The sequence below is a fragment of the Hesperophylax consimilis genome, chromosome 1, assembly GCF_061612785.1.
Source record: "Hesperophylax consimilis isolate HC1 chromosome 1, BYU_Hcon_1.0, whole genome shotgun sequence".
Taxonomy (NCBI): domain Eukaryota; kingdom Metazoa; phylum Arthropoda; class Insecta; order Trichoptera; family Limnephilidae; genus Hesperophylax; species Hesperophylax consimilis.
Window position 1 is genome coordinate 20,024,275 of NC_142836.1, and position 22,405 is coordinate 20,046,679.

The following is a 22,405-nucleotide window of genomic DNA, read 5'->3' on the forward strand; positions in this document are numbered from 1 at the left end:
ATTAACTTCCTTATCATACATTCTCCTTACACCCCTTTCTTCGCTTATCACAAACAATAAATATTATTGATGCGCCTTTGAGGTGATTTTCTCAGGAAAAGGGCGCTATACAAATAATCCTATCATTATTATTATATATTGATTGTGCCATGTCATCCTCAGTCGTCGCTTACTTCTTTTACATTTCAATTCCATGCCGTACATTCTTTATATAGCTATTTCATTGTGCAACCCTTATTCCTTTTTTTACGGGAAATAATTATTTGATTTTGGCATCGTCAACTTTTTATAATAATAATAATTGAATGACTTGTATAGCGCCGTTTTTGTGCAAAATCACCTCAAGGGCACTCTACTACATAATACTTTTTCTACAACTCTTTCACTACTATATGCCACGTTGTTATTGTTACATTATATTGACTTTAATTCGACTCTTTATCTCATTCCAGTACAGCGATAATGTTTGAGGTCTTCCTCGGGTGTCCTTGACTTTTTCTACCATACACTACCGACACTACCGTACACTGCACTATTAGGTACGGTTAAAAAACGACATTATATCGACTTCATTTCGATTCTGTATCTCATTACAGTGCAGATAAATGCAAGTCTTCCTCGGACGTACCTGACTTTTTCTACAATTCAAGCCGGTACCAATAAAAAACAAAGTTTGTAATTTTCAGCGAAATCGGTCCAGCAGTCTTGAGTCTATAGGCATACGACGATTGCCTTATAATTCACATGAAACCGCACCCTGTTGAAAGACAGAAATTACGTATTTAAATATTGTTTGAAATGGCTTTAGTTGTGTTTGGTGACCAGCTCTAATAATAATGATTCTCCGCTTTGCTGTGTTCCATGTCCTTCTCCTTTCCACTTGCTGCAGACCCACAACATTCCCCAACTATTGGAGATGCCATGGTCCCAATAGTTCCGGGCAGTAGGGACTCTTGTACAGTTTACATAAAATAAAATAAATAAATCTGCAACACGATACCTGTATCAGTACAAAATAGAAAACTTCATTCAAAATATTTATAACTGTCAAAGATTTCTTCACCAGCCACATTTAGTAAATAGCTGGATGATCGACCAGCCAATAGTGTGTTAAGTAGGTGTCAAAATAATAAATGCAGGTAATGTGAAAGATATCCTTTTTCAATAGAAAAATTACTGTCAAATAAAAAAATTCGCACATTTATGAAAACAATTTTTAATAATATGTACTTTTGTATAAACATGAATTATCAATTACTTAAATATTTACAAAACTAGAATGGGTATTCATATACTTGGCATAAAAATTATGGCTAAAAATAACTTACGAATATTCAAAAAGATTACGCTATATAATTATAAATATGTACAAGATATTACTACTAAACGTTTCCTACACAGTAGGAATAGAGATCACAGTTAAATAAATCTCGGCAAAAGAATAAGAAGAAAATGTCTGTGTTTAAAAAGATATTATTTTACATCCGTTCAAAGATCAATCTGAGAATATAATTAATAAATGCAAAATGAATCTTCAAAGACTAGTAGGAAAAAAACTTTTCATTTAACAGAAGTCAACTTCTAATAATAAGATTTGTATTTCAGTATATTTCACTAAATTAAGATTGCTTATATAAATATTGATGCATCACAAAGTCATCACTGGTTTTTATTTCTTATCATGTGTTACAGTTATCGTAGAAGTTGGCTGATCCTCGATTGGGTATTTCTGCAAACTCGCGTTTTGAGGAGCACAGCTTGTTCTTATAATCAATGTTGCGCTTTCTGAAAAGAAATTGGGTTTCGGGTAAGAACATTTTTATTTTTCAAAATTTTATAGTTTCCTAAATCTTTATAAGACTTTATAAGTCCTCAATCATTGCACAAATAACATTTACTGATTATAATGATAGTAGTAGGAGTGTTTCAAATATTGTCAAGTTATTTGTAATCTGGGGATATCAGGCGTTCTTTTTAAAAATAATGTATAATGCACCAACTTTCCTACTTGTCCATAACCCTTTAGTGGCGCCGTGGTTTCCCGGGACCAGAGATGTGCAAAATGGGTACCCAAAACCATTTGAAATGCAAAATGGAAATGGGTCAAAATTTTTCCATTTGAAAATGCAAAATGCAAAATGGTTTTTAGAAAAGCATTTCAAATGCAAAATGCAAAATACCTATTTTCAAAATGCATTGAAAATGCAAAATGGTTTCTCAGGTCAAACAATAAAATAATTATAGAATTTTTAAACATTTTTGTCATTTAATAATGTATATCAATGTAGAACAAACATATTACACGATGGTAAATCCAAAAACACCACGACTACAGATTATGAAACCACAAAAAATTTGCGCGGGACTAATGTTGCCAACATAAAAACATAGAAACTTTTAGCAGTTAATATTACAGCATCATGGCCCCATATTCAGTTTTTGAATCAGTATTTTTTGTAATGGTATCACTCAATTGCCAGGGCTCCTACCAGGGAGAAACTTGACAAATGGAAATTATCTCTCATAGCGAGGTTGAGAACCGACTGATATTTGGGGCTTACGAAAAAAAGATGAGTCTAGATAGTAGGAAGAATGTTGCAAAAAAGCATTTAAAATGGAAAATGCATTGAGAAAAGCATTTAAAATGCAAAATGCAAAATGGTTTTTAGAAAAGCATTTAAAATGCAAAATGGAAAATACCTATTTTGCATTTTGCATTTCCATTTGAAATGGATTTATTTGAAATAAAGCACATCTCTGCCCGGGACCCACGTCAAAACATGCCCCCCTATCTCATTCTATTCACCGCTAGGCCCCGTGCGTCTCAGTACCTACCTTCCTACATTCTAACCTTAAATAAACCACTCACTTCCTACATTCTGACTGAGACCACAAAGCAAGATCGATAACTCAGTCATATTTATTTATGTAAAGCTTAGCAATTTTTTTTGAATATTTACAAATTATATAAATACACCTTTGTTATTAATATTTCTCCGGGCTGTTCATTCTATTGAAATTAAATTACATTAATTTACTTTTTGAACGATAAATGATAAGTGAAACATGTTTCCAAATGAACAACCGCTGCTAGTAGGCATCTACTTAAAGCCTCAGATATTATCTCAACATGTTCATTACGACCCGCAAAAGAAACTGTTTTGGAAACAAGATAAAATTATCTTTCCCGTATACTCATTAAAATAAACATTACTACATATTTCTAAATAATACATTTTTAATATAAAACGTGAAGAATGTTGTCAAAAACGCAACATTTTTGCTTAATTTTTTACTCCAATCGTACAAAAATTGAAAGAACTCGATATTTCGAAAACACATTCGTTTTGTTTGGAGAATTTGCAAGAAAACTGTAACTTCACTTTTATCTTGTTCATAAAATAAATGTTTTTTTTTTAAAGATTTTTTTTAAGTTTCGCGGTATGAAAGTGGAACACGGCTTATAATTTTCATCAATATAATAATTTGTTTGTATGCAATCTACCTGGGTCTTATAAATCAACAAAAAATTCTCGATGTAATAAATCATATTTACCCTCTGTTTGGAAGAACCATTTCATCAACGCCAACAGATTTGACATAAAGGTGGTCATTGCACCAGAAAAGACAAAGTGATCTCGGTTCCAGTACGTTCATGTCGTACTCCCATGAGAGCTCCACCTAAAATTTTCAATCAGGCACGGTGAACAACATTTTACATACATTTATAAATTGAATACGTTTTAAATTCCAATTCACTTTCTCAAAAAATTTTCATTCACCAGTCCTTCAACTCATTCAACTCTTAAACACTTCTAACACTTTGGATGACACTTTAAAATCATCCAGATTAGTTTGTAGATAGTAATGTATTACAAAATTACCTTTCTTATTTTCCCCCCGAGGTCCATTGGATGAGTCACGACAACGGAATGAGTTGTTCCGTGCTCTAATCTGAAATTTGTATTTTTGTTAAATTTTACTATAAAATGCAATGGATTGGTAAACTTGCACATATGTAACAAATTAAATGACAACTTAATACAAGTCTTGACATTATTCAGTAAATATAAAGTAATACTATGATTTTTCAGTCTCAACTTACTTCACATAATTATTTGGGGTAAGATCTAGTCCTCTAATAACACCTCGATCAGAATGAAGAGTTGCCTTTAAGAATCCCTAGAATCAAACAGGTATATTGAAATATTATTATTTAATCTTAGCATTTTATACTTGTACTGACTAATTTTAACAAAACAATCTAAACAAAATCTGAGAGTTTTGTAGAGTCTGCATTTCTTGGAAAAATCTCTGTAAAATATGCTTCCTCTGCGGGAAAGCAGGAATGGGGGAGGCAAATGTCGATGTCGCCCGAATTCTTCCAACCGGTCATCGAACAGAGGCCAGAGGCTACCCGCCATTCAATGCCCCGGAACTAGTGTTCGTGGTAACTTCAAGTTCTCTGGGTGCACATGCACACAGTACAGTTTTTAACACCAAGAGTCAATTTACACGAATATTGATTATGGTAAAACCCTACATACTGAACTTGAACTGAAGCCCATGATATATAAAAGTGGCCAATTAGCACTGTTGTTGCCCATATTTCGAAAGCTCATGTTTTCTATGTGATGAATCACGACAATTCTTTTGACTGTATATCTGACAAAATAAGAAATATGTAAAGAAAATGGTTTTACCTGAACCCATTCTTCAGCTCCTTTAGGATGGGCCAAATGAATAGTTACTCTGTAATGTCGCTCTGTAAATGAAAATGAAACCATAATAAAAAAAAAATGATTCGTGATTTAACAAAATGTGAACCAATAAAATGTTTTGGTTTTATACTTACGACAATAAGGATAATCCTTTCCAGTTGACATGAAATATTTAGCACCCAAAGTTTCTCGTGTATTTGAAGGAGCCACTTCATTTTCTGACTGGTTTGTCTTCTGAGCGATTACACCGGGTGACATGTCAGCATAGAATCTGGAAAAATCGTATTGTGAATGGATATTCCAATGTATTGAAATTATATTTTTAACTGTTACAAAACACATTTGATTTCTTACCCCATCATTGCACAGCCATGCGCACAGTTGAAACATTTGCCAGCCAAAAAGTGTTGGTAGGATGGACATTGGTGACCTGAAATCACAAATATATTATTTCAGTAATTGAAGATAAAATTATTATTTTTCTCCTTTCCATACTCCTCCAACCACCTCCCTCTCCTCAACCCATCCCAACATCAATTTTACTTTGAAGTCTTTTTCTTTCTGTCTTGAATTTACAATATGTATATACAATTAAAGATATGTTCTTTATTCTATTGTTCTCACTCTCTCAAAGAAAAATAATGTCTGAAATAATAAGTTTTGTTTACTCAATTAATTAGCAATGTTTACTGACAAGATTAGAATAGTTACTGGGTTAGTCATTGAGTCTAGGATCAATCCTGTTTCCGCTCCCCCTAATTTCATCGACCTATAGCATTCGTGAACATTTTGCCATAGAGGCAGACCGAAAAACGTAACAATCCCACTAAATATGTTTGGGAGCACTAGTTTATTCGGGGTTTTATCAACAGTATAGATAAGAAGAATAGGGTCAGAAATACTAATGGAACTGTAACTGGATAAAATAGAACATGATAAAAATAAAAGTTTAGGTATGGACCACCTTTCTTCAATGTTCGGCTTTGTTCAGGTTCGTTTTGGAACCCACTGGCACTGCGTACAAAATTACCGAATAAAGAGACATTACCTATATAGGGACACTTTCCGTTAATAGAGTCCACGAACAGCTTGATGGCCCGCACGTGGTTGCACGCTACCAGGACACGGGATGCCTCCTCCAGTCCCTCCCGCACCAGGGTTAGTGGCACCAGCGGCCCCGCTGCTAGCTCGCAGCCCGGCTGCTCCTTGCCATCATTGGGGTAGAAGTCCAGGTGCCCCACCGGCTGCGACATGCCGTAACCTGACAGAGGGACAAAGTCTGCGCATATGTCTATCAGTATTATCTTTTCAGCGGCCGGATTTGAATTCACTTGTATTGTTAAATACCATAGAAAATAGAAACAAAGGGAAATATGGCATGATCAAACTGCACGGAGTATCAACCAATGAAAATGATGAAATTAGCCTTTGGTGCGTTGGTAGTAAAATGCTAATGCGATTACTGACTGCATGCGTATGCGATTGCAGTAGCATGGTACTACCAACATGCTAATGCGACTGCAGTAGCATGGGCAAACGGTGTTGGTGACACTTGTGTGTAATGGTTCACAGCCTCCCTCGTTTCTATTAGCTATGTGGATATCAAAGATTTCTTAATATTCATCTGTATTGCTCTGTACCGTGTATGTAGCATTGATTTTATTAGACACACAAAAAACGAAGAAAAAAATCTCATAAAACTTTTCCATGAAGATGAAAGTAATATTATAGTTTTATTGAACATAAAAGCCACATTATGTAATTATATTATTAAAGTAATTTCATTATATAACACCATAGAATTTGAATCTTCTCTGAGAGGTTAATTTAATATTATTATTCTGAGTAACATTTATGCGTTTTCCAATAAAAATCTTGTCTTCTGTATATTTGAATAGGTACCTACTCCACTCTTGACAGTGGTGGTCATCAGTACAACAGTTAAAAAAAGTTGATATGGTAAAACAGAAACTAGGGTTTATCAAAGTAACTACAGGCAAATTGCTTTAAAGAGGATAACTTTGAATGTATTTGTACACACTGATACTCACAAAAGCCCAAATATACTGGGTGTGTGGTGGCTTTTATTATTTTTGAATAATTTTTCGATTGGACAATGTTCTTTTCATGATTTTTTGTTTTATTCTTCAGCCTCCTAAGAAAAACCTTTTTTAAATTAAATTAAATTAATTTTTAAACCATCCCGTATACCAGTGCACAAGCAAGGTTCTCTTAAAAATAATTTACCTCTAATTAACCCCTTCAGTAATCATTTAAAAATTAAAAATGGAAAAATACACCTTTTTTATAGTTTTTTTTATCAATGAATTTTATTTACTCAAAATATATATCCTCATAAAAAAGCCATTTCGGGCCCAAAATGGGACTGAATATTGATGTTGTTGTGCATAGTGTGAAAAAATAATTAAAAATTTTCTTTAGTATGAATTCCGAATTGTGGCCGCCCGAGTATACTCGGGCGTGGTCCTTAAGAGGTTAAGCATTTTTTAACACAACTTTTTGGCAAAGTTAATTCTTTAACTCTCAGTATATTATAAATATTAATAATTTTTGTGTTCAGACTCACATCGTACTTAGAAATGAAGAAGAAAATCAAAGTGAATTACAATAATTAAATCACTGGGTTTGGGAAAATGCTGATTGAAGCTAATAATAAATCACATAAAAAGGCAAATAACGTAATAGTTACTAATTTACCCAACAAGAAAATGCTCTTTCCATCCGTGTGGATGATGTCCACGAAGTTGGCATCACTGGGGTCCAGCCTACAGTGGGCGGCCATCCCTTGGAAGTATGGTTCTGCTGGGTCCAGGCCTGTTATTCTGCCCAGACCCTAGAAAGAAAACAATGTAATAAGTAAGATTTTGAAATGGGTGAAATAATGGATGAAGATCATAAATATATATTACTGGCTGCGCCAGTTTATGTGTGATCGTCTTTGTGAAACGTAAGAGATTGAAAGCATGGCCATTCACGACCAACCAATATTTAAATCAATGCCATCCACATATATAATATTACTTGAGGCTCAGCGCTCGTCTTTATTGACTATAACCACAAACTGTAGAGAGAATTTAGAAGTACAAGGAAACCATAAATATACCATTGTTCTCAAGTAAATGAGTAATAATAGGTAAGTGAGGTTTAGCACTGACTTGTCATTATTGACTGTTATCACAAACTGTACAGAGAATTTAGAAGAGCAAGGAAACTATTGTTCAGAAGGAAATATTAATAATAATGGATTATTATTTATTAAAAATGGTGCCACAAAATAATTTGACAGTAAAATATGAAAGCAAAAAAAATTATAATCTTTTTTGCAGGTAAACTCTATTCATATCTTAAAAAGTGACACCTATACAAGACTATTAAAACTAGCCAGCTATCTATGCTTTACACTTCAAACTATCTCAAGATGGTGTTTCAAACATGCAATAATAAAAACCCTCCATTGTGATATTTCTTTGATGGGCGGACATAACAGTATAACTGCATTTTTGACCATTTAACGATTTATATGAGAAAATGTGTCTTTTGTATGCCGGCTTCAATGGTATTAACAGTATAGTTACACCAGTACTCAAAACATAATATGTTATGTTTTGAGTACTGGTGTAACTATACTGTTAATACCATTGAAGCCGGCATACAAAAGACACATTTTCTCATATAAATCGTTAAATGGTCAAAAATGCAGTTATACTGTTATGTCCGCCCATCAAAGATTTCATATCGGGAGCAAAACTAAATCCTCGGCTTTGAGTAAAATGGATGAGAAAATAATCGTAACATTATGGTAGGTGTTTATAGAATAATGCTAAATGAAAATATTCATACCTGAATTTTCTCTCCCGCATATCCTGCCGTGTGGGCTCCCAGGGAATGGCCAATCAAATGAACATCTTCTGGGTTCAAGCCATGGTTTTTCTAGAAACAAAATCAGATTTTTAATGATCATGTGGTGCAGATATCAATACATACACCAAGATTCTCAGTTGAATTGTTACGTAATAGACTGAAATATAGATATTGATATCAGACATTAGTTTTTTTAAAGTAACTACATTTATTTTGCACCAAAACTCCACAACGACTAATAGAAAAGCTTAAAGAGTACAAATCAATAACTAAAATCTGGCTGTAAGAGGCCATCGAAAAAAAACACACTAAAAACAACATAGAAGACAAATAAAATAGAATTATATGACACCCTAGTGAGGAGAACTACGAAATACCATTACTATGCTTAAATTCACCACAATATTTTGTATGTACAATGTTTTATATGGTCACTAAATTAAAATAAAAAGAAAAAAAGACTTATTAAAAAACATAATTGTTCTTGGATATGATTTTTATTTATTGGATAAGTATTATAGTGAATAATTTTTGGGGTATTATGCCGTGTTGTGCTAACTCCTTCAGCCAACGTTTCCGACAGCATTACAGTGTATGATTAAACATCTGCCTTGATGGACATTGTAATGCTGCCCGAAACGTTGGCTAAAGAAGGAGGGAGCGCAACACGGCATAATACCCCAAAAATAAATCACTATATTACGGACGTAAATTAGAGTCATAGTTAATTTTAAACTCATACTTAGCTGTTTAAGACAATAGCTGGTTTACTTATTAGAAGTTTCCGCGCTGGTAATGCATGCAACGGCCAAGTGGTCAGGAACACGTCGGCCAATGTGCACTAGGCCCATAATAAACACCTAACGACCTAACAGTCTTAACACATCGCCCTTGAGATTATTTTTCATAAAAACGGCACTACACAAATAATACAAATCATTACAATATTATTGATTAGAATGATCACCTATCTAGGCGTCTACTGGTTTTGATAAGGGGCGCCAAAATTTTATTCACGCCAGGCGTCGTTTGGCTCAAGTCTTGCCTTGGTTAGGGGGTATTTCACCACCCTTTCGATAAATTATCCATAGGATAACGCATATTCTCCAATTATAATTATAAATTCCGAATGTTCTATTCGGTACTCGAATTGCGGCTATATATCGGATAAGTCAGCAAAATTTACTACCCATTAATAATTGTATATTGTATTGTACAGGGTGCGGCAGAGATCACGGACGGTTTTAAAAAAATCATAAAATAGTTAATTTTTACTCAAAAACAAATTTATTGATGGAATCAGGTTCGCGAGGAAATAGCATTTGAGACAGTCAAGTGTGGAAAATCACATCAGGCATGTGGTGGCCGAAATCGTTCATGCAGTGCTAGAGGCGTTCTTGGAAGTTCGCGTAGACTCTCTCCAACATCGCTCTCTCAACTTGGGCGACTTCCACGCGAATTGCGTCCTTCAATTCGTCCAGAGTTCGGGGCTTGTTCTCGTATACTCTAGCCTTGAGGTGTCCACATGTCCCCATTTTCAGGAGCTCCAGTCTTCTGTTGATCAGTTCACCACGCCTGCGAAGTGATTCAACCCAACGAAGGATGGTGTTTCGAGAGGGAACAGCTCTATTCCGATGAATGTTGAAGTGGCGACAAAACCCACGCTGTACGACGGTGACTGACTCATTATTTCGGATGAAACAATCATAGGCGAAAACGCGGTGCTCCACCGTCCACGGCTCCATGACGACAACTGGTAAAACAATGCTAGGAACTAACGAGTCAAGCGGCACCCCCCCCCCCACCTCTCTCGTAGATGGAGGGCGAGAGTACTACCCATCTCAAAAACGTCCGTCCTCTCTGCTGCACCCTGTATTATTATGGATAAGCTATCAAGAGGGTGGTGAAATACCCCGTTAGCGCGGTTTAAGGCCGATTTACTTGTGCTTCCTTCCTGCACCGTGGTATACCGCTTTTATAAGTAAAGAGGTTGGTGTTTTGTGCACTCTTTCGGGTCTAAGAAGTAGGGTAGGTGTATTAGAGGAATCGACTCACAATAAGCTGTTTGAGGAAGTAAGCCAGCTCCAGCCCAACGAGGCGCGTGTTGGCTGTAGCTTGCGTGTAGAGCGGCAGACTGCCCCCGGCCCAGTCCACTATCACCACATTGTAGTCTCCGTTCTTTACCAGCTCGTCTTTCATCTCGCTCACCTGAAAAACAAATTATGGTTTACCTTGCTTATCTAGTTACAGTTATTATTTATTAAACGCTTATTTATTTCGTATCGTATGAGATACTATAATATTGTTTTCAAGATTTAATAAGCGTAAGCTTTAATAAGTTAATTAAATAAATAACAGTGATGATAATGACAATATTTGAAAAAGTTTATTAAATACGGTAATTTAATTGGCAGTTGTTAGAGATGTTGCGAATTCCGTATCTTCTCTTTCATACTATTTCGTTGAAACTTATTGATATTTTTTTCGATAATTAATATAACAATGAAGCTTTTTAATAATAATGCATTGTCGCGTTATTTAATTTAGGTGGAATGTAGGCCGGTAGGTACCTACCTAATTTATGTACAATGCGGGTAGGTAGGTACCTACCTAATTTATGTAGAATGCAGTTAGGTAGGTACCTACCTAATTTATGTAGAATGCAGGTAGGTAGGTACCTACCTAATTTATTTACAATGTAGGGAGGTAGGTACCTACCCAATTTAGGTAGAATGTAGGTAAGTAGAATGTTGGGAGGTAGGTACATATATAGTTAAATGAACGGTTTTGAAGTAATTTGAGTTCTTACCCAATTCGATAAAGGCGTATCAATAAAACCATGAACGATTATTTTCGTGAGCCTATCAGAGTCGAAATTTGATTTCACAATACTTTTGTTGCTATTTGGATTCATTATCTGCCCTTCCAGTGGATTCTTTTGGGTATAAAGAATGAACCTGAAAATAATAGAAAATATTTAAATAGATAATATGTTTAGAATAAAAAATATGTGTAGGTACCTGTATAGGTATTGTTCCCTTCGGTTTAAAGAAATGAAGCTTTTAGCCTACAATCTTCAATTTTGGGATAGAGTCTTTCTATGTAAATTTATTTACATCATTTGAACGCCAAAGGTTCCTATACTTAAATGTATTATGGATTATAATAGAATATAATTAAACAGTATGGTCACCGTTCTATAAAGTCCATTCTCAAGCCTTAGAAAAGGTACAAAATAAATTTCGTCGGTACATCAATTTTAAAATGAATATTTCCATCGAATTTATAAATTATAATAACTTATGTACCGAAACCAGACTTCTCAAATTATCGGATAGAAGAGTTCTAACTGATATATTATTTTTATTCAAAATTATCAAATCTCTCATTGACAGCCCTGAATTATTGGAATTAATTTATATGAATGTACCTGCCAGACAAACTCGAAGCATAGACACTTTTAAATGTAACAATAACCTCAATACTAACTACTTTATCTATTCACCAATTCCAAGAATTCATCGCCTTGCAAACAAATATTGTAAACTTATCGATATATTTGGTGTTAATAACTTTGTGAGTTTCAAAAGGCAACTAATTTTAGACCTATTTGCTAGCTATTAACTTGTAATATTTATTAGCTTTAAAAAAAGGTCTTGCCTTCATACTTTGATTTACTTTACCATATTATTTTTTCTAATTACCTTATGAGTAAATTATATTTAGCTATTTTATCCATGTACATGTTACACTTACTTACATATACTGCCAACTTACTACGTAAAAGCCCGATAGGGCGTTAATAAATAATAAATAAATAAATAATTACCTGGTGTTGATAACAGATCTCGGCAAAGGGAAGATGTTAATAGGTCTGTGGATTAAATGGTACCAACTCCGAGTTATATTGAGGCAGCCAATTTCATCATAGCACCTGGATTCGTTTTCAACTGAAACAATACAATAAACAACACATTGACTGACCATATGGTTCTGAGTTTAAAACATAAATTCAGCATACTATATTCGTAAAATGACCTTTCGTGTAATAACAATCAAGTACTCGTACGATATTATGGTTGAAATTCAGGAACTTATTTTCACAACGGATCCAGTGACAGTGACAAGGTAGGCAATGTAATTTAATTAATGCTGGGCGAGTTTGCACTCTTGTAAGACCAAATTTATTTAGTCATTTCAATAATAATTGAGAAGGTTATCGAGAAATTTGGTGACATTTTTAACATTTTCATCATATCAGAAATATTTCACATTATTCCGTTTTAGTAACATTAAATAAATGTTTCGAAATCTTAAACATCATGCAATTTTATTAAAAAATATAGTTCTCTATGGGAAATTTCATACATTAATTTCGGTGACCGGATAAATCATCAAAGTGATAATTCATCACATCTTTAAAAAGTTATATAAAGTCAAGTAAGTAGGTTAGGTTAGGTTTAATTTTTTTTCATCGTTTCTAATGACTTTATATCACTTTTTAAAGGTGTGTTGAATTGTCACTGTGTTGAGTTATCATGGAACCGGACCAAGGTGGACCTGGGTGGACCTATAGCAATTATATGATATAACTGAAGCTTACACGGTGGACCTATAGGAAGTAGTTGACATGTTTGAAGAACTAGGTCGGTAACCGGGTTAGATCTATAGCACTTATTTGAGATGACCGCAGCTTACACCATAACCAGGGCGGACCCATAGGAAGTAGTAGAGATGACTGAAGAACTTACACGGTAACCAGGGGAGGTTGACTTCAATGCGATCGGCGCGGGCCCAAGTGAAGGGATCCAGGATGCCCGCGGAGGAGAGTCTGCCCATCAGCGTGGACCAGGTCAACAGGGTAAACATTAGACCCTGCCGGAACTTGGAACTCATGATGAGACCTGTAATATATTTTTTGATTATTGCCTTCATTCTTATATAATTTACAACATTTTCGTAACACTTTTGAACCATATTTTTTAATGTGAATACCGCATAAGGGTCCTAACCGAACGGACACAATGGGACTATGGAATACCAATTCAGGCTGTGTTCTGAGGCTGAAACGGGTGAGAAGGGAAGGAACTGTGGTAGATGAAGGCCGCACAATAACTGATTTACTTACAACTACAGTTTTATTTGCAGAATGATGAAATTTTGCAAATTAGACCTTCAAAACAAGAGGAAGATGACTGGTCTATGTCTGATTTCGAAAAACACTGGGTAAAGCCCGGGCAACGCCGGAGACTTCAGCTAGTATATGTATTTATATAAACAAGAGGCGGTCGGGCGGTGTCGCAGGTGTTCTGTGATTTTTTTAAATATAAATCTACTATTTATTCCAAGTTTAATGATATTTTGCGCACTTGACCTTCATAAGAAGACGAAGGTCACTGTACACACGAAATTTAGAAAAATCAGTCTCATTCCATTTTTCCACCCCTTAAAGCAGAAATTACTGTCTACATCTGATTTCGAAAAACTCTGCGTAAAGTCAGGGCAATGCCGGGAACTTTAGCTAATAAAGGAGCATGTTCTTAAAATTACTACCACAGTCCTTACATATTTCGTTAAAAAAGTAAAATATTAACGCTACGCATCAATAAATAAAAAAAAAAATATTGCTAAAACGTATGATAACGGGTATATATATCCGGTGTCCGGGGGTAAAGTGCGCTAACTTCGAAAATCCGATTTTTTTTCCCACAGTAAAATAGTTTTAGATTTATTTTTAAATATAAACAATTCAACATTTTTTCACCTAAAACATCCTTAAAACGTCTTTTTTGCTTCTAAAATCACGTAGAAGCATCCCCCGAAGTTAACCCACCTTTTAATTTTATTTATTAATTGTAAACGTACTGATGGATTTTTACATGATTTTATATTTTACGTGAATTATACAGGGAAAACAAGAGTTTGTTTTACGGTTAAGTTAGTAAAAAATAAAACAAAGACATGTATTTATAAAGTTGCATTTAAGTGTACAAAATATATAAGAAAAGAGAGAAAAACAGAAACCAATATTTAAATTGCAGATGGCATAAATATAATGAAGAAATTCGAAAATTATCCAGCTAATAAGGGCTCTTCACAAGAAAAATAAGTCATAAAAATGAGGAAATCCTGTAAATAAATACAGTACTATCTACGGCTTTTGAAAACCGGAATCATCACATTTGAAATGGGATTTTGCAACACGCTTTTTCACAGATAAAATAAATATATTTGCAAGTGACAAAACAACACGCTAGAATAATAATTTCCCTGCCAATCGAATAAAATAGATAAAATCGTGGCATGTGCGGTGAGCTACTAGGAAATCCAATTTGATTTTTGGTACAATGGGGAAAATAGGTAGGTATACAAAATGAGAAAACAACACATTATCAATAGAGCAAGAGAAATAACTAACAAATTATTTATTCGGTTTTTTTTTTTATTTATTTGAATTTTTTATGTGAATACCGACTTATGAGTCCCAACTGCTCCCAACTGACTGGAGCCAGTGAGACTACGGCATCCCCAATTAAGGTATGCTGTGAGACTGAAGGAAGTGGGTAGTGGAAGAAAATAGGGAAGAGGAGGGTGAGGGAGTAAAGGGTAAAGCCATTTCAAGCAACGTTTAAATTCTGAATGGTGGTCTTAAACTAGGTCGATACTGAGAGTAATTTCCACTCTGGTGTCTCTATGTTTCGCAAGAATACTATATATTATTTTTTAAATTAACGCATTGTGAAATAACACAAATTTACTTGCGCATGCCGGGATTTGAACCCGCGGCCTTTGACTTGATAGTCGAGAGCCTTACCTCTCGACCACGGAGGCCGTCGAATACTATTGGTAAAATAAAAGAGCGAAAGGAGTGCAGTAAAAAAAGCCCCGAACCGGAAATGACACCCGAAACCAGAACGCAGCAATGCTACCGACTTATTTACACCTACGTACGTACATCGCACTTACCTCGTGTACAGTGCGCACTGCACATGCTGCACATGACGTCTGATCGCGCGTAATCCAGTAGCCGTCGACAAATCATTTACCCACTCACCAATTACCGGCTCCTTTTAATATGTATATGGACATAGGCATATAACCATTAATAATGTCGTCTTTTGGTATATAATATTCCACGAGAGAAACGCGATACGAAGAAGAAATGGCACATTTCGTATTGGTGTTAATCGACACGCTTACATGTCAGCAGATTTATTATTTGTTATGAAACTATTACGACAGCTTGTTTTGGTGAGAGGTGTGCAACCTTTTAGCCATTTTTTTAAATACAAAAGTTTATTTTGTAATGTTATAATTGTGAGCAACATTAGTACATTTAAAATGGAAACTCTCAGTTTCACCCGGTGAGACCGCACCGTCCAGATTCTACAAGTTTCTTGAAATGGCATTATGCTATGTTTAGTAGATCTTCAAAGCCAGGTACTTCCCACCTTCCTCTTCCCATTTTCATTCTTATCCCACTTCCTTTACCCTCACAACATTCCATTAATGGAGTTTCCCAGGTTTCACTGGCTACCATTTTGATTTGTGCATTATTTGGTAACACTTAAGTGCAGATATTTTATTTTATTTTTATAAGTACCCTTCTCAAGAAACTCGAGAAAATTGGTGTAGTTGGTCCTGCTCTTAATCTATTCAAACATATCTAAGCAACAGAAAGCAATTTGTTAGAATCAATAATCAAAATAGCAACAACCTAACAATAAACTACGGAGTTCCGCAGGGATCCATACTAGGACCATTTCTGTTCCAAATTTATATAAATGATATCTCTCAATTGGATTTAAACGGTGAAATTTTTTTTATGCAGATGTTACTGCAATTTTCTACTTTGGTAAAGATTTAAACATCTTACTAGAAAATGCACATAGAGACTTGGACAAAATTAACAGTTGGCTCCAATAAAATATCCTAACAATCAATGTTAAGTAGAGCAGTAAATTAGGTATATGCCACGAATACGAGCCGAAATTAATATCTTTCCACTTAGTATTGCAATTTTAAATAAAATATTTATTGCGGTTTTCGAAGATAGAAAGGAGATGTCAAAGAAATTGCAAGGGGATTCCTATTACATAAAATATAATTAATTTTTTTTCTGTGTGTACTCAAGTGTAAACAGTGAACTCTTATGAATGAAGTTAGACACCCTACGTGGAATAAATGCGGACGTTACACAACAGCTTTACCTCTAACAACAACTATATTTTTTAGCTACAGTTACCGAACTCTGTGCAGAATTTAGTTTCTACGGAATGGAATGTGATTAATTGATAAACGATGATTCAAAGGCCCCTGTAAACAAGTTACGAAACAATGAAGGAATGCGATAAAAAAACGACCAAAATATGAACTAGTAAATAGTTTCTTACGGCGCATGAATTTCATATTTTTAAATTACGTAATGAGGATATTATTATCGTTAAAAGGCGTCAGATCAGATTGTAACAAATGAGCCTAATTTAAATACGTACAGTACATTACAGTGGCGTACGAAAATTTTATTCTTGACTTTCTTTCTTAAATGTAGATTCGATTTATTTACTTATATTTATCTTATTCATATACATAATATTACGACCTTATTTAAGGTTATATAACAATATTTAATTGGTTGTAAAAGAAACTACGGTTAATACATTTAGTATATGGTGCCGAAAATCTTGTAAATTCAGTATAGGTTTCAAAGTAAACGATTAAATTAATTTGAACTAAATATTTTTTTTCGAAGATCTGTTTTGATAAATTGCTATAATATTGCTATATATGTTATTTTTGGAATTTGAACGTATTAGTTAAAATCCGTAATTATAAATCGCATGCCATTGCAAAAATTGGTCATTAAAATACGTAACGAATGTATATGATTAGTTCATTTGAAAGTAAGCTATTCCTAGAATGTGAAGCACGTATTCCTATAAATAATTGTGAGATTCATATACAACACTGATAACGATGTATCAAGCGATATTTACCCCCAATTTACGAGTTTTTAATAAAATAATAAGAAAGGTCTAAAGAATTTACATTTAGAGAAATTTTAAATTTGGTAAATAAAATAGTATTCAATTAAATTAAAAAAAGTTTTTTTTTAGTAATTACTCGATAAACATAGGCTGCAAATAATGAATTATGGAGACATCTATGTACATTTCTGTAATGTAGATTTTCTTCGTTTCACGTAAAAAAACATTTAATTGCGCCAAGTTAACAACCAGTTTGTTCAAATGTCTCCCTATGTTTTAAACTTATATCTATGTTTGGTGAATTGATCTGAATATCCAGGCACTAAAAGTTATCATTCCATCCCTGCTCACGTCAGCCTTACAATATACCCAATTCAGGGATGCCATCATTGATGCATCCATTGCCATAGAACCACTGGCTCCATAATAATTAGGACGTAGTGCGGAGTTCACATAAAAATATCCCATCTTTCACATGCTTTGAGAACACAAGCCAAACCAATATTAATGTGTGTAAAACTTAATAGGTCAAAAAAAGTAAAGCTGGACACACACTACCCTTTCAACAAAATATATTTTTTTACTGTTGTTTTTGGAATTTTTGCAGTATGAGTGTGAAACATAGTAAATAACGTAGAAAAGGGACCACCGCGTAATGCGGGCAGTACCATTATCCACAGTTATCTGTCACAGTAGGTAAAGAATAGTGGGCGCCCAGCGTAGAACTGAAATTTCCCCGCTCGACAATATACTTAACTGGTTCCTCTACATTGTCCATTCGTTCATTACGTAATGCTTTCATTGCAGCTTTCATCAATAGAGTGGTCGCAAGATCTCGTATACACGAAGAAAAATGAGTATTGCTAATTCGACATCGAAACACTCGCAAGTGGATTGATAATATATTTATTTTTATAAGCAATAATTATTAGCCTGAAACACTCATCCACATTGAAAAATCTCCTGATAAAAGATACATGACGCTAACGGGACTTGAACCCGTGTCCTTTCGATTTCCGGTCGACAGCTCTGACCACTGAGCTATGGCGGCTTATCTCGTATCCGCGAAATAATTCAATATATACTAGTGTTTCATTCACTGCTTTATTCACTACATTACTGCTTGTTACATTTTTTCACCTGAAACAACCAACTTTATTTTATATGAGAAAGGCATTGTAAGTGCTAACTCTCTCACTAGATGGCGTCGAGACAAATTGTCTACATTTTTTGGTGAAGATACCAGAACTTGTCAAATATTAATTATTATTTTTTTTGGTAAACTAATGTTTAAGACAAAATTTTTTATGCGTAGCACAAAGGGTAACAATTATTTTTTATATATATTATAAAAATAATTGTTACCCTTTGTGCTATGCATAAAAAATCTTGTCTTAAACATTAGTTTACCAAAAAAATAATAGATAATATATTTATTTACGTTACCTTTAAATACATAATAAAATATTTTTTTCAAAAAAGAATTAAAAAAATTGTAAAGTAAGACATTACGTGATAACCAAATTTTACAAATAAAATTTACAGCTAGGTATAGAAAATAAGGACGGGCTGTTTCACAGAATTTGCACAATTCATCAAATTTCATAGATGATTTTCATGTTCTGTGAAGATTCTATTCAAATTCTGATATTAATTAATTATTGGTCAGTTGTTTCACAAAACTGAAATAATAACAGAACTTGAATAGAATCTTCAAATATCTTGAAGATCGTATTGAAATTTGATTAATTTTTCAAATCTTGTGACACAACCCGTCCTAAATGTTAGCTATAACTATTTAAAAAAAATATGTGAAAAAGTTCTTTCGGTGCTATTATAAATATCTGCTACTTCTGACTGCTTTTGCCTATTGGTTACCTAAGCTGTGTATGCGTGGTATGGGAGTTCATAAACGAATTGGTATTGACATTACTGTTGCAGTCAAAGATAGTTTTAGTTCGCGTGACTCTATTAGGAACATGAAATGAAATCAATTGTAATAATGCATGGCTGTCAATAAGGGAATTAATGATTTTAAAAAGAAAAACGACGTCTCCTGTCGGAAAATTTTATTTATTTTAGATTTTCATTAGACAGTTACGACGAAATGTTAATGAAGAAATGCGAAAACATACATTTTCAAGAACACATGTTCCGACACCGTGATAATACATTCGTAATTCACCAAAGGTTAGCAGGAAGCCTGGATTCATTCGTTAATGCCTGTAATCCCGTTTTTAACAGAATTACCAATAATTTAAAGAGATTCTTAATACAAAAGTAATACTCATTTTCTTTTTAAAATTTGCAATATCTACAAAATTACATTACATTATACAAGTAAGTATTCAAGTAGGTACTTTTTATAGGTATGTTTTATGGAATATTTCATTACAGCATCGTTTCTCAAACATCTAGTGTCACAACCCTCTTAAAATCAATAAGTTTTGACTTGCACGACGATGTGAACAATTAAGCTTTGTAACGGATGCTTCGAAAACAATGATCCCGTTTGCCAATTGTTAATTATTGTACGAAAAATACTTTTCATATAAGGTGGCTAAATAAACACAGAAATCATTTAGATGCATACAGAAAATCTTTTAAGTTAAAAAGAAACTCAACCCTCGTATTAATTAATTAACACTTCTTTATTTATTACTTTATTAGGCACTAGGTATACCTAACACTTATTTATATCTATACGAGTTATGCAGGTGTCGAATTTTCTTTTCCGTCCGGGTGTCGAATTTTTTTATGTCCGGGTTAAATCTTCCCCACAGGAAAAACTAAATCCTTCCACAAATGATCATTTAGTACACTTTTTCACAAATGATCATCTAGTCAATCCACACTATGCAAGTGCATTATATAAGCATAATAAATACAAAACAATACAAGAACAACACGTCAACTCGCCAGAGATCAAATGGGAAAATAAATCACCGACTTCAGATATTTTCATATCAGAGGGTTCGGCTCGGTAGAACTCCTAACATGGCCTATAAATCCTACTGATCCCTCAACATAAATATTTAAAAAATCTTTCGTTATCCTACATGTATTTAAAATAACTGATTTTTGCATTTTTATATATAAATTTTTGATAGATCTAATACGCCTAAATTTTTAATGAGAGAGATAGGTATAATGCCAATAGCCGAAATAACAAATAGTAATATTTTTATAGTCTGAGAATGCCAAATTCTTTTTATCTCACCTCCATAAACCTGTGTATTTTCTTATGTTTTCATTAACCGATTTTTGAATATTACAGGAATTTGGAATAGCGACATCAATGATATAAGTTATTTTTTTAATTTTGTCATGTAAAACTATATCGGGTCTATTATGACTAATCGTTCGGTCTGTTGGTATAGTTTTATCATAATATATTTTATAAAATTCGTTTTCTAAAAATTAATTTGGTTCATATTCATAATATGGTATTATATTATTACGGCAGTCAATCAAGTTATGTTTAATTACCGAACTTTGGTGAATTATTTTTTAAACTTGATTGTGCCTAAATGTATACTCGGACGGTGCTAATATAGAACATCCCGATATAATATGTTCTATAGTTTCCGGAAAAGACAAAAATTTTCTACATAAATCATCAATTTGATTTGTATCTTTGATTATATGCTTCCTATAATTTTTAGTATTAATGACTCTATCCTGTATGGCAAGCATCAATCCTTCTATTTCTGCGCTCAACTCTCCAATACTCGACCATTTGTTTGACGAAAATTTGTCAACATACGTTTCGTTGAGATAAGTGTTTTGCGTGTGAAATTTTATTTGACCAGGAATCTAATAATTCCTGGTTGGGATTTATAAAAATGTTGGCATTCTCGTCGTATAAATTTAAAGGTGTAATGTTTCTATCTGCCTTGCAAATTATTTTGTGTATTTCTCTGCTATGAGCTTTCCTATGGAAAAAAGTTCTTAGCATTTCTAATTGATTATGTTTCAAAGAAGTTATTTTGACTATACCTCTACCTCCTAAATTTCTAGGTAAATTAATTCGTTCTATAGCTGAATTTGGATGATGGCAATTAAACTTTGTTAGCGTGGTTCCATAGACTAAAATATATCAATGCGTGGTTCTAATTAATCGTTCTAAGTTATCTAAATCTGTATTGGACCATTTAATTATGCCAAATGAGTACGTTAATAAAGGTATTGCCCAAGTATTTATTGCTTTTATTATCATTAGTATTGCTATTATTGTTATAAAATTATTCCCATTTGTATTATTTTATCATCATGCTACCAAAAATATGGGTATTCGCTTAGTTTGGTGGGTCTATTTTTAATAAATAATAATTTTTAAAAATATGTAGAAGCAAGACGACTTCATGATGGAATGGTTAAGTTCCTCGATCACGAATCCGGAGGTTATAGGTTCGAATTCCCGGGTGCGTAAATAAAATAAATAAATTAGTAGCCACGTATTTTTAACTTGAAATAATTATTGATACAAAGTAATATAGTAGGTGCTTGGTATATTTTCGGCACGTTCCAGTGCGATGGATGTGTAGAGAGAAAAGTTGCTTGAAATGGCTTTATCAGTGTTTGGTAACCAAATTTGAATACCCAAATACTTCTCCACCTTCCTCTACCCGATTTCCAACCCTTTTCACTCCGTCAGCCGGACAATATACATACATTTGAGAATGGGATAGACTCGCTGGCTCCGGGCAGTTGGGACTAGTTAAGATTCTTGTACTGTATTCATATTTTAAAAAGTAGTTAGAAGTGTTTCAATAATAGAAAAATGTAATCAGGAAGTCATCATTATTAATACTG

General features: G+C 33.7%; 1 protein-coding gene across 2 annotated transcripts in view; it reads right to left on the reverse strand.

The window, feature by feature from the left end:
• Positions 1-1,352: 1,352 nt before the first annotated feature.
• LOC149426418 (pancreatic triacylglycerol lipase-like) overlaps positions 1,353-22,405 on the reverse strand; it is a 60,197-nt gene continuing 39,144 nt past the window's right edge. The window contains exons 3-16 of one of the 2 annotated variants that reach the window (XM_089636891.1): positions 13,355-13,507; positions 12,433-12,553; positions 11,413-11,560; positions 10,659-10,811; positions 8,583-8,672; positions 7,440-7,575; positions 5,770-5,982; positions 5,076-5,151; positions 4,856-4,992; positions 4,704-4,765; positions 4,106-4,182; positions 3,885-3,954; positions 3,557-3,681; positions 1,353-1,785 (exon numbers count right to left, since the gene is read on the reverse strand). In XM_089636891.1, the coding sequence (XP_089493017.1) occupies positions 1,680-1,785; positions 3,557-3,681; positions 3,885-3,954; positions 4,106-4,182; positions 4,704-4,765; positions 4,856-4,992; positions 5,076-5,151; positions 5,770-5,982; positions 7,440-7,575; positions 8,583-8,672; positions 10,659-10,811; positions 11,413-11,560; positions 12,433-12,553; positions 13,355-13,499 (1,659 nt within the window). In that variant the 5' untranslated portion in view covers positions 13,500-13,507 and the 3' untranslated portion in view covers positions 1,353-1,679. Of the gene's footprint in view, positions 1,786-3,556; positions 3,682-3,884; positions 3,955-4,105; positions 4,183-4,703; positions 4,766-4,855; positions 4,993-5,075; positions 5,152-5,769; positions 6,001-7,439; positions 7,576-8,582; positions 8,673-10,658; positions 10,812-11,412; positions 11,561-12,432; positions 12,554-13,354; positions 13,508-22,405 lie in introns of both variants that reach the window. The other variant, XM_089636882.1, reaches the window with a different exon arrangement.